The sequence below is a fragment of the Apteryx rowi genome, unplaced genomic scaffold (assembly GCF_003343035.1).
Source record: "Apteryx rowi isolate R43461 unplaced genomic scaffold, aptRow1 scaffold_136, whole genome shotgun sequence".
In the NCBI taxonomy this organism is placed as follows: domain Eukaryota; kingdom Metazoa; phylum Chordata; class Aves; order Apterygiformes; family Apterygidae; genus Apteryx; species Apteryx rowi.
This window is the reverse complement of record NW_020447597.1, coordinates 310,118-322,975: the sequence shown is the minus strand read 5'-3', so window position 1 is coordinate 322,975 and position 12,858 is coordinate 310,118. Positions and strand designations below refer to the sequence as shown.

The following is a 12,858-nucleotide window of genomic DNA, read 5'->3' as shown; positions in this document are numbered from 1 at the left end:
AAGAGTTCAAACTTTAAAGAACATTTTTTTGAGCTGGTCATGCAACACAAGCAAGACAAACAATGCTGGCCATAGCCCCATACTGTTCCTGTCCACTCATGAGAATGTTTTGAGCTACTGACTGCAATCACATTTTCTGTAAGGATAATAAGAATATGCACCCTTCTTTTATCTATGCATTCATAAATTTTAACGTTGTCCCAAAGTATATAGCGCTTCATATGGTGAAGCCAGAAGTGAAGAAGTTTTCTAGTGATGAGACAGTAATCAGTAGATGACTGAAGACAGAATTTTCCAGGTGTACTCCAAGGAAGAATTATTCCTTCAAAATAAAAAACAGCCCCCAATATCTTTACAGTTTGAAGTCAGAATAGGAAGCTTTGGGCTGGAGACATTCTAGGTGCATTAGTCAGCAATAACACGAAGCCCTCATCATTTGCTGCTTGAGAATGACTTTGATTGGTTTGCTTTCCGCAGAAAATAAATAAAAATTGTTCCATTCATCTAAAAATTGAGGATTTCTTTTTTCTTTTTAAAGAAGAAAAAGACTAGGCAGTTTACTTTGAAAAGTCTGCCAATGTGCTATGTAGGAAAATGGATCTAGATAAGATTTAGCAGCTCTAACGAGCTAACAGGTCAAGAATAGTTAATTTGAACTTGCACTCTGATTTCTGAGATTTTACTTTAAAATGCCACTTAGAAAAGGTAACATTGCTGAAATAATGCAGATGTTCACACTGTACCGAGCACATACAAACAGGAAAGGGCACTAACACTTATGGTGTCAGAGATGAGACAGCTGGACTGCAGGTCACTACGTGTGTTTGAAAAATCCTGCCACTGATGACAGTGGAAAAAATGAGGTATTTTACGAAAGCAAGAGTTTCTGTGTTCTGTCAACACATCTTAACCACATTTTAATTATTCTTTCTTATATAACTCTACATCTCACAGAGTACAATGGACTCATACTAGTTGTGTACCATAAGGGTAGAGTGGACACAAAAGAGTAATAGAAAACAGAACAGAAAAATCAATTTTGATCAATAAACAGAACCAACAGGATATCACACAAAGCAATTATGGCAAAAACAAAAAACTAAATTTAATAAAAACACAAAACTCGGATCAAGTTATTCGCCACCTTGGAGAAAAAGTTATAGGCATGTTCACCACATTTTTTTTAAGCTTTTGAGAGGCTGAATGTATTCAAAACAATCTTAAAGCAAAATTTAAACAGAAAATTAGCACTCCAAAGAATCTTCCACATGAACCTTTGTAAAATAGAAGAGGCATGTTTGGCATTATTTTTTAATGCAGTAAAACAAGCCACCCAGAGAAATGGCCTTTAAATTGAAAAGCAAATGAACAGCAACTAAAAACCCCTCTGATTATATGAAAAATATGGAGATACTTCAAAGTTGCTTCTTAGGAAAAGGATACTGCCTATTGCAGTAGTAGACCTTAGAGCAATTTTCAATATCCAGCTGCCTGCTTGTTTCTATATCCAACTCTACAGCTGTGACAGATGAAAAAAGTCTGTATCCCAGTCCTCACAAATACAAAAGATCCCCATTTTTATCCCCATTAAAAAAGAAACTAAATATTTTGAATCAAACTGGAGTCTGTAGTCTAGCAAAAGAATAAGACAGAATTCAAATTTCCCAAGTCACCTGCTAGCAACCCAACAGGATCATCCTTCCTCCCTGAYGTATGATACTCATCTATGTGGCCAAATCATTTCTCACTCAAAAAATATAATCCTCTTTGTGAGAAACAGAACAGTTGCTTACGCAAAAGAACCATTTCAGTGAGTTTAACACACCTATTAGTGTGATAAACACTTTGACCTTTCTGAAAAAAAAGTTAAAATACCTAACTTTCTTCTCAGTTTTGCTTTCCATCTGTTCCATTTGTCCCTGATGATTCTAGCCTTCACTGACAGTAAGTTTGACAAAATACCTAGTTGTCCTTTTACATAGACTCGTCAAAATGAGTGTTAAAAGAAACGTAAAATTCCATTTAAAGTTAACATTAGGTATTACGAGTTGTCACCAATCAGAATGGAAACAAACTGGTCTGCAACATACTTCATCCGTTTTTGTCGGATATTTTCTTACCTCCATCTCCTTCTTCCTCTCCATCATTTAAAACAATAATGCAGATATGTTTCCTCAGCTGACGCGTGTTAGAGAACTTCCGACTGCATTTCCTGCATTCCAAACTGCCTGGTGAAACTTCAGCYGGTTCCGGACCTTCCTCTGATCCAGGCTGAGCTTCCTCATTTGGAAGAGAATTGCTGTTCTCTGCCACTTCTTCATCCACACAAAACTTCTTAGTAGACCCTTTTGGTCTGCCCCTTTTTCTCTTCACTACAAGAAGCTCTAGGAAAGAAAGTTGAAAACGAGCTATAATGAAATTTCACAGGATTACTGTGATAATTGGCTAATATCCATACAGCTCTTTGAAAAGTACGGATATTAAATGAAGTTTTAAAGCCTCTATATTTGAAGCTTAAAAAAAAGGTTAGCCGTCACACAAACTTATTTTTAAGTGATGACATTTGTTGGCATTTCTCCTAGCTGCAAAGCAAAGCAATCATATTTGTGTTATTGAGATCAGTAGATGTCAAAGTGCTACAAATTTACAGAAATTAAAATGAAAGCATTCTTTCAGATTWCCGTATGATTTTATCAGCATATGCACTCTAGAAAGGTGTTTGGCTGTGTTCTCTGACACTCCACAAAAATATCGTTTTAATTTAAATCACTCTCAGAGAGCAGTTTAAGCATTTGAGATGTGATCAGAAAGAGAAAAGCAGGGTTTTTTTTTAAACAAAAAGCTTGTTGTCTTTTTAATGAATTGAACAAATACTCTCAAACAATACTCAAGATTCTTTATTTGTAGCATTTTCTAGCCAGAAGTGGCTAAGGTAAAAAAAMTGTTGGAAACAAAGAAATTTCCTAAAGTCATACAAAAAAAAATCCTTATGATTATTCCAAAGAATTAAAATCAGAAGTCATCTACAATACTTAGTAAATACTATACAAACTTAGATTTCTCTATTTCTATAGGGGAAACATGGATAACCCAATGAGATGTAGCAGATCATAATGGAAACAGAAAACAGAAAAAGCTTCACACGTCTGCTCCTTAGATATCTCTTGCCACTACTCTAGTTATTTCAAAAGCCATTTTGCTACTATCCTGTCACAGATTTAACTGTCTAAGAGTGACTAAATCAGTTAAATCGATGGGATACTTTTAGTCAACAAAACTAGATACTCAGAGGGAAGGGGGCAATTTTCCAGATGGTGATCAGGTACTTTTAGAAGATTTCATCTTAGCTACCAGTTACTCCCATTTACTAGTTTTATAAAAATGAAAAGAATCAGTCTGTATCTTTCTTCTTAGATCACGGGGGGAGGAGTGTGTGTGTGTGTGTGTGTTTTAGTGCTTTACACTGTACTTTGTGAGGAATTTTCAGATTGTTATTGTATATATTTTTCACTTAAAAAGTTAAAGTTACTGTGAACCTGTTCGTCCGCAAGAACCCGACCGCTCACCAAAAGCAAAGCATGCTCGCTTTTGAAGGATCTTTTTGAGTCAGAACATCTGGTGAAATGTTAGATCTACTCCATCCATCAGCAGCAAGACACAGGGTTCTTCAGAGAGAGAAAAATTAGCATGCATCCAAAAGCACTTGCCTGATGCTATACAGAAAAACAGGACAGAGTCAGGCTTCTTCAGCTTTCAGGCCTGGATTAATTCCATGTAAGGCTAGACATCTAAACTCTGAAATTAGTCACTATTTGTCCTCTATATTCAGCRGACAGCAAAAATACTCTTCAGAAGGCAATTCAGACCACATAAGATCTGAATCGTCTCTGGACCCTAGAGTGGCTAAGCTCCCAGTTTAAGGCCTTTAGTCATGCACAGTGAATTCCAGCTTTGAGAATTAAAAGAAAAAAGTAAAAGAATTTGATACAGTCACTGCAATTGCAAGAACCATAGTATAATGTGCACCAAATTGTGCTAAATGAAACAGAACAGGTATGAAGCACAGCCTATTGTCTTTGTAGTGTCATAGAGGAAAAATAAAGGACTAGCTCTTAGCAAATATTAAAATTTTTCTAAGAATTATGCTTTCAATGCCCAGGAGTAAAACAAGTGTAAATGTTGTGTATGTTTCAGCTTGTGGTAGTCATAGCAAAGAGCTCCCTTAAAGTTTTCTTACCCCAAAAGATTTCTAAATTTTGAGACTCATGCAAAGAAAAATAAATTTTTCTGCTCAGAATTTCGCACTTTTACTGGTTCCCCACCACCACCACACACACACCACAGATGGGAGAGGTGTGAACTGCATCATCTGGACTAAAAGAGAGAGAAACGCCCAGTAGTTAAGCAACTGTTGCAGGTCCAAACACATGAAGAAAGCTGAAACAGACTGGCAGTATTACACCTAAATTATCCCTCCTAATGAGAAACTTGTGTTTTTATTGCTCTTATTCCAGAAACTTTGACCAAAACCAAAGTTTATTAAGAATTAAGATGACTGCCTAAAGCTCTTTATCAAGTATTCATTAAGCCAACAGCCTACGTTCTGTCTGATAGACTGAGACTGACAATGTAAAGCTCCCAAATTACATAAAAARAAAGAATATTAAAAATAATTCAGAATGATTTTCAAATACATGTACCAAAAAACCTTACTAAATTGGTTGACTTAGAGCATATGGAAAAATAAATGATCTCAAAGAATCTTAAGGAAAGAGGATGCAAAAGAACAGGAGGTGATGGCAGCATCGTATTCAAAATCTGTTCAACACCTCCCTTAAGTATTCCARACAAACAAAAACCCACGTACACAGGCCACAGCTTTGAGATAATCATCTAATTGATACCACGGGAAAGAGAAACCATTCTATCATGTTATAGTCCTGATCGAGCACCTGACTACTTACACATAAGGTAGTAAGGAAAACATTAAAAGCCACCTTATAAATAGAAAAAGAAAAAAAAAAAGTGCAATCTTTTCACATTACTATTTGCAATCCTTCACCAACAGTGTTCTGAATTTCTGTGCTACTGCATTCAGGTAAAAGGAGTTTTGCCACTAAATCATCAGCCAAAAAGAGACAGATGATTTCAATGCCCTCAAAACCTCTTTTTGCTACCTTTATTTTGATACACATCAGTTGCAACAATCAGTATTTGGGGCCTTGACTGAAAGAAACTAATGTCATTAAAAAAWAWAWAWWTATCTTCATGTCAGCCTACAAAAAAATCCCAGATGACCACTGGGTCAAACATGTTATGAGGAATACAGATGTGGATACTGCTCAAGCTACTACARAACAATTAAATCCCAGGATTTGAAGTGTGAATATAAATACCCTAGTCACTGTGTATGATATTCTTTTGCAATGCAATCATCATCAGATTGCTCAACATATTATCCAAAAAGAAGTGAAACAGAATCAGGTGAAAGAGGTGTGTCTCTTCCTGATYATTTTAATGTAAATTTAATGAAAGACAAAACTACTTTAAAACAGAAATGCAAACAAAAATCACATACACAAGTGAAACGTGGGAAATACTCCTTTAGCAGGTGGATTGTAGAGTTCCTTCTATGGCCTACAGAATTGCAGCTGTTATCACCTTGACTTCTTACAGCGTGGCAAACAACATAAAGACTGTGTAAATTTAAACCTGCTTGTAAATGAGCCTAGAAGCAGAACAATTAGCAACACTTCTCAGACATTCAACAAGGCTGCCTGGCAAGTGCCAGGTAGCAACGTCCACTGGGGAGGAGGACTCATATGGGCAACTATCACCAGAACTTCTGAGGCTTTTGGCAGTCCTTTTATTTCCTTCCTCCTTTCTCTTTGCCTCTTCCCAGGACTAAACCTATCTCAAGCTACTTCCAAAATTCGGTTTTTAATAATACCCCTGGCMGCAAGTTCCAGCTGGCCGGCAGCCAGCCGTTCACACTGCGCTGTGCTAACCACAGCTCAATACACCACCCAAGATTAACAGGACAGGGTAACTGAACAGCACGCTGTCTTTTGTTCCTCCGTTAGCACGTAACCCAGTCAACCAGAAAAATCACCCCTTGCTAGAAAAACACCTGCTTAACTGTTAATGATAAAGTAATATATCAGGAAAAACACACACACAAAACCAAGCACCTATTTCAAGCATGCTTGGTCAGAAATTCAAGTTTTAAATTGGTCATTAAAAAGATTTAAAAAGTAAGATCCTGGCATTTCTTAATATTCCCCCAAGAACACCTCAGTTTTTCCTGGGGATTTTTATGCTCATTGCAGATTCATTGAAACCAATCTTTACGTTGACTCTATTGGGTGCACAATGGGAATATTCAGGGAAGACAATCTGTGCTACGCTATACAATTAGGTCCTCAAAGATATTAAAAATAAATAAATAAATAAAAAGACACTTCAAAAAGAATAATGAAATAAATTATCTAAGATTATTTTTGTGCTGTTCCTTCATAGGAATTACTCACATAAGTTTCTCAAAATCAGTCCATTTAATAATCAACTGTCTGAAAAATGTTCGGAATGTGTAGCACAGAACATCTCCATTTATGAGGCCTTCATGTTATTATACAGAAGAATTATATTTAATTATTCCCTTGAACCTCATCTATTAAAAAAAAAAAATTCTATTGAGGTGTGTGATAGTTCCCACAATTACTTCTTCGGGATCATGCTACATAAAAACAGAGGTCCACAACCCAAGCTCCAGAGTACTAGGCCTGATTAGCATTTTTTWAAGTTTATTTTATTCAACTTTATTTTAAACAGTAAATGTAAATTTAAAGTAACAAGGACTTTACTGTTGAGTGTTTTAACTCTTCACAGATTCAACTGATGCATGTGCCAGCATTCCAGCACTGTGGATTTCACTGGACTTAATGATCCTCAGTACAATGTTTGTGTAGTTTGCCTCAAAATCAAACTTAACCGAAATTGGTTCACCAAAGATCAGGCTTAGGACACCAGGGTTTTGCAAACCTACCCTKTTTTGTACAGGGAAATCCAACAAATGGATGAAGACCATGCATTTTTAAATATATCTGAGATTTTTCTCCCCCCCCTCCTTTTTTTTTCTACCCCTCAACCTTAACTCCATTACATGTATAACTTAGGTTACACATGTACAAAAAAGCCTTTCAGAGAACCATGTTAATGTAGTCATAGGGTAAAGAGCTCTGATTTGGGAGGAGTAGGTGATAAGAGATCCCTATCATTCAATTGGCTCTTTGTCCCCAAACCTGTATAAAAATAGCTCTGCAGAGTCATCACACTGTTAGCTATAGCATAATTCAAACAAAAATAGTTTGTCAGAAGTCACAAAACACTTGAGTCAGTGTTAACTGAAGCACCCTAACTAAATTTCAATAGYTAGATGCATTATGCAATATAAATCCCTCCTCAAATGTCAGCATAAAAGCTTACCTTCTTTTATTTAATCATATCAATTACAACAGTACATGGCTGTATTCAGAATTTACTGTGCAAGCTGGCATACAAAAACATGCAAATAAATCTCATCCACAGCCTTATACCATTACTGTTATCCGCGTATCATGGGACCTGGGAACACCTCTTAGCCCCCAGGTCAAAATGCATCCTCTAGTTGCATCTCATCTTCAAGTCCAGMTGAAACTAAAGCATACACCACCTTTTTAAGTGACCTTAAGGAGTTAACCTTCCAGGAGAAAATTCTAATACTTAAACTGTAACTTTCTTCAGGTCTCATAATCAACAGGTCAGGCCTGAAGATTGTGCTGCAGAGAGCACCTATTCCATAATGCAGATATAGCCTACGATAACCAATAACACAGTAGTTGTTGGTGAAAAACACCTAATGAAGCATATACAATTTTTAATTGGTTAACTCTAWAATCCAGCTGGGAATATTATGAATAAATGAAGTTAGGGCCATCCATGCTGTCCCTCAAAACATTAACAATCCGACTAAGTAGAASCAAAATAGCAAAGCATTTTTGAGAAGCACTTTGAAAGAGATGGAGATCATTAAGAAAAGTTACAAAAAAAAATCCTATGTAAAAATAGAGTATGACTGGTTACTGTAAACCAGTAAATACCTGTCATTTTCCCAATCAAAGAGGTTGCACTCCAGCTCTGGACAAAACATGATCTATATGACAGCAACGTGTAATCTGTCCAGTACCCTGGGGTCCTCTTGATTAAAAAATTCTAGTGTCATCTGATCAAAATGGTTAGGACAAATTAAGTCTAAACGTATCATGACATAACTATTGAAAAATGGCATAATGAAATAAAATTCAGCAGAGAGAACAGCCAATAAAATAACATTACAGTAATAAATACATATTACTTGTTTAGCATTTTAATAATTTTAAAAGTACTGTGAAGTTGTAATTTCTCACTCAGGCAGAATACAGAACTCCATTAAGCACTCTCATTCATCTAAAACAATTTTGAAATAACTGTAGGGCTTACCTACACTTGGAATAGAAACTATGCTTTCAACGGACACAAAAAAAGATTCATTTACCAGCCGACAAGTACTGAAAAGAAGCTGTAATTTCTAGACCGTCATTCATCAATCACTTCTACTTTTAGTGACAATACTGAATCACTACAAAAAAGCACAGAAGGATCCACTGAGAAAAAACTGTGTAATAAAAACTAGCTGAGTTTTATCTGCTGCAGATTCCAAAACAAGAGGGGAATGTAATGCCTTGAAAGAGGATCTCTTCAAATCCCTATATTCAATTGTGAAACATCCTAATTTTGAAACAGAATATGGGAAAGAATTCARTAGGACCTCAGAACAAATTACCCTCTTCTCAAATCAGTCCGTAAAASAGAAAAAGAGAAATATCATAGTATTCCTATACTGTAAATTGAAATCTATGCTGAAAGTAATTTACCTAAATATTCCTAGTCACAGCAGATGGCAGAGTTGGGCTACGTAATCTGAAAAAGGTGATGCAATATGATTATGTCAGATGATGCAAAATATTCATCAAGCATAAAGAAGAAAGTAACTAAAAATATGATGTTATATTTTACATAATTAGATTTGCAAATTTATTTTCTTAAAGCTACATAAGTCTAGTTTCTGCTGCCTCAGATCATTACAGGAATTACGTACTATCTGATTAATGTAAAATGTAATTTTGTAAATGTAAGCTTGGCAACATACAATACAAAAAGGACAGATAGTCCTTGCCACAAATGCAAAAGCAGTTTACAGAACTGCCTCATTACTAAAAGGAGCAAGAATATGTTACAAAGTACCAGCTTCACTGTGCTCAGAAATACAGGTGAGTGAAGGGTTACCTGGAAACAAAGATTTAAGAAAGGAAGATGGTTTCTGTATGCGCGAGGTACTCATACTGTACAACTGACGTAAAATTGGATAGATAGRCATTTTGAAAGTTGATGAAGTTCTGACATTTATTCACCTTCCTCTGATGCACTGTTATAGGCATTGTGTTAAATGTTAATCCGGGGCAATTTTCTCCTCACCAACCATCTGAGGAGATAGCAGCTATAGTTCAATACTGTATGACCATTATTAGAGTATCTTCCTATATTGATGAAAAGAACCGAATTACTGTTAGTAAGTAAATTAAGATACACACCATATGCGTATGTTAACAATAAGAAAAGTATTCTTTCAAGTATGACATTAGTTGTTGCTGCTGTTTGTTTTTTTWAATTATAAACACGCACTTGGTGAAATCCAGTAATCATAACGATTAGGTACCTGCAAAATCACGGTAGTTGTGTCAAATGGAAGGTTTGCCAACAGTATAAAACCCTTGCTCAATAAGAGTCTAAAGGAAGATGTAATTATGAAGTCTGAATTATTTTGAACTCCTCCCTAATATTACAAGGGCTTGCAATTATAATCAATTAAAAATGATAATCAATGTAACTTCTGCTGCTGCTGAGTGAAATTGTTCTGTATAACTAATTCAACCTTTGACTACCAGACTGCTTTATTTATTAGCAACAATATCAATGCAAAATTATGAATCATGCCATCTTTTTAAAATAGATTTATTAATATTATCTGAAACACAATAACCAAAGAGTTAGACAACTCAAAGCATGCCACTATCCTAAGCTTCAAGACTCACATCCCCTCTCCACCCCCAGTTCTGGTGCACCGGCTGCTTGTCATGGAAAATTTAATTGTTTAGCACTAACATTGTTTCCATTTTTATCCCAGAGCTTCAAATTAAAGCCTTATGAAGCATATTTTGCTATATTTGACATTTAAAATCAATGAACCAATGTAATTATCCCCTGCCACATGCTGAGTTTATCCAAGTCCATCCTCCAATCTACTTTGCACTGAATGAAATTCAGGTGGGCAATGTACAGTGAACACTACAGAAACAAGCTATGTAAATCATTCTATACACAGTGTAGAATCATCATATCACAGACTTCATTAAAAAACAAACGAGTGATTGAAAATTACATTCTTCCTAATTTATGAAAATACCTTCTCCATTTTTGTTTAAATTTGTGGGCGCTGTTAGTGGTTGGAGCGGAATAATGATGTCATCCACATTAGTCCCTTCTTCTGTATGCTTCTCAGAGACGTGAGACAATAATTCTGATTGATTTGGTGAAAATAAGTTACAAAGCTTACACATGAAGATGGAATTGACCCCTGAAAAATAAGTTTAAAGACAGGAGTTAATACTTTCAAATTTTAGTGGCTTATTTAAAATACCACTAGTTATCGAGATTTTATTTCTGTTAACACAAATCAGACAGTAACTAGCTTAAACAAAGAATGTTACGCCATTAAATGAATGCATTCATAGTAAATCACAAAATTAAATAGATTGAGAAATGGTTAAAACTTCTACCCAGATCTTCACAGGGCAAGAAATTCCTCCTTACTCAAATCTTCTTAGAAATAATGAGACTTAAAAGGAAGGAGGATAGACAAAACCCATTTTTCCCCTTCCAGCCTCAGAAAGCGAAAAACAGAAAATTATATAAAATGTGAAGTCACTGCACAGGTTCAATGTGTAACACGTTGGTATAAACACAAAGCATTTTATCCTTCCAAAGCGACTTTGTAAGGTAGAAAAGTTGGGTTCCACATTCAGTTTATGTTTCTGCACCTCACTGCTCTTTCCTACACATATTTGCCCTTCTTGCTTACCTAAACAAGTCTAATTCTGTAAGAACTTAGCAAATTTTTCAACCTGTGAAAGTGCTGGGGGGAAAAAAAAAAGGTTAGGAAGAATTAAATACCATAATAGGTAAAAGGAAACTCCTCCTTTACTTTCTTAACATTTTTTAGAAAAAATATATATTTTACAAAAAACCACATCTTTCAATACGTCGTTTTTACCTTAACACATTACCAATAGCATACAGGGCAGTAAAAAAGCTAAAAAGTTAAGTGAACGCTTTCAGGAGTCGTTATCTACAGATGTGGCTCTACAATAATGAAAGAGCGGGGAGGAAGGCTGCAACGTCGTGGGCCACAAAATGTTGTATCATACGACACAGTCACACATGTGCAATCGCATCATCTTACTTTCTCCTGCCCATTCACTTCAGAGCTGTATCAACACAATTTTTTTCTTCTTTTAACCAAAATTTTATGGGGGGGAGGAGGTGTCAGGCCTTATCTTGCACCATCTACCTGGAAAAATGGGCAGGAATAGGACAAAAATTTAAGGGGGGAGGGAGGAGAAGATTTACTCTCAAAACAAAACATGTCATATTGGCCCTAAAGGTATAATTAACATTTGACATAAACAGAAACTTCAAGTATTTCATACATGCTTTGACTTAAAGGTCCTATGAAAAATTTGCGTTGATTCCCAAAATAAAACCCTCCAAAAACCCCAAAGCCAACAAATTTTGAAGCATTAGCAAATGAAGAATTACATTAAAACTATTAAAATTCTCCTTGTCCAGCGTTTTAAACTGATAACAGATTTTTTTTTTGATAAAATTTTGTCTCCTTTATTCACAGAAAGTAGAYGTACTGTGAAAGCAAAAGCAAAGCCACAAGAGAGTGAAGGACAAAAGAGAAGGGTTAATGCATACTGCAAGTTAATAACTGAGAAAAATCAAGCTAAAAGAAAAAAAAAATACTCCCAAACTTTTGGAAAAGAGTTAATTCAGGGCACTTTGTTTGTGTTTTAAAACGTGTGTAATTTGTTTTAAAGTTTTGATTTTTCGGTAGCCTTTGCTCCCTCCTGTGTCCAGTGAAATCTAACAACCAGGAGCCCATTTTAACAGTGTGGTAGTTCCTCAGCTACATACATAAACCTCTGGCCCAGAGATCTGCTTCAGTTCTCCCTTTCCCACAGGCGCCCTAAGGAAAATTAGGGACATGCTAACTGACATCAGCATGGAATAACCGATGCTATTTGGGGTACACACCAAACCACCTCTTAGTCAGGTACGTACAGAAATGAAGTGATAGTCTGTGAGATCTGGGGTGATTTTTAGGGGGAGAGAAGAGGGAAGCTGTATTTTCAGATACCCTTTTTTCAAAACAATCACTACCCCTGTTCARCATTCTTCTCTTCCTTTCCTGATACACTAATTACATGTTTATYCCACTCCAGAAAAATGAATCCTTATGGAGTTCTGGATATTAAGAACAGCAGAGCTGGCTCTCTTTTATAGTTATGTGCACCTGAAACCGTAACAAAAATCCTCTTCTCTAATAAAACTACCTCAAAACTAAAAGGCATAGTGTCTTAAAATATCTCTGCAAAACACCTCAAATATTGTTTCTGGTTCTACAGTACATCCCAAAGGTACTGTATATTATGTATACAA

The 12,858-nt window shown here is 35.8% G+C and overlaps 1 protein-coding gene across 9 annotated transcripts in view; it reads right to left on the bottom strand.

Moving 5' to 3' along the window:
* Positions 1–12,858, bottom strand: part of ZFAT (zinc finger and AT-hook domain containing) — a 138,422-nt gene that overhangs the window by 71,772 nt on the left and 53,792 nt on the right. For all 9 annotated transcript variants that reach the window (XM_026057085.1, XM_026057088.1, XM_026057086.1 and 6 more), the window contains 2 exons: positions 10,541–10,711; positions 2,121–2,384 (listed from right to left, as the gene is read on the bottom strand). In XM_026057085.1, coding sequence (XP_025912870.1) covers positions 2,121–2,384; positions 10,541–10,694 — 418 coding nt within the window. In that variant the 5' untranslated portion in view covers positions 10,695–10,711. The remainder of the gene's footprint in view (positions 1–2,120; positions 2,385–10,540; positions 10,712–12,858) is intronic.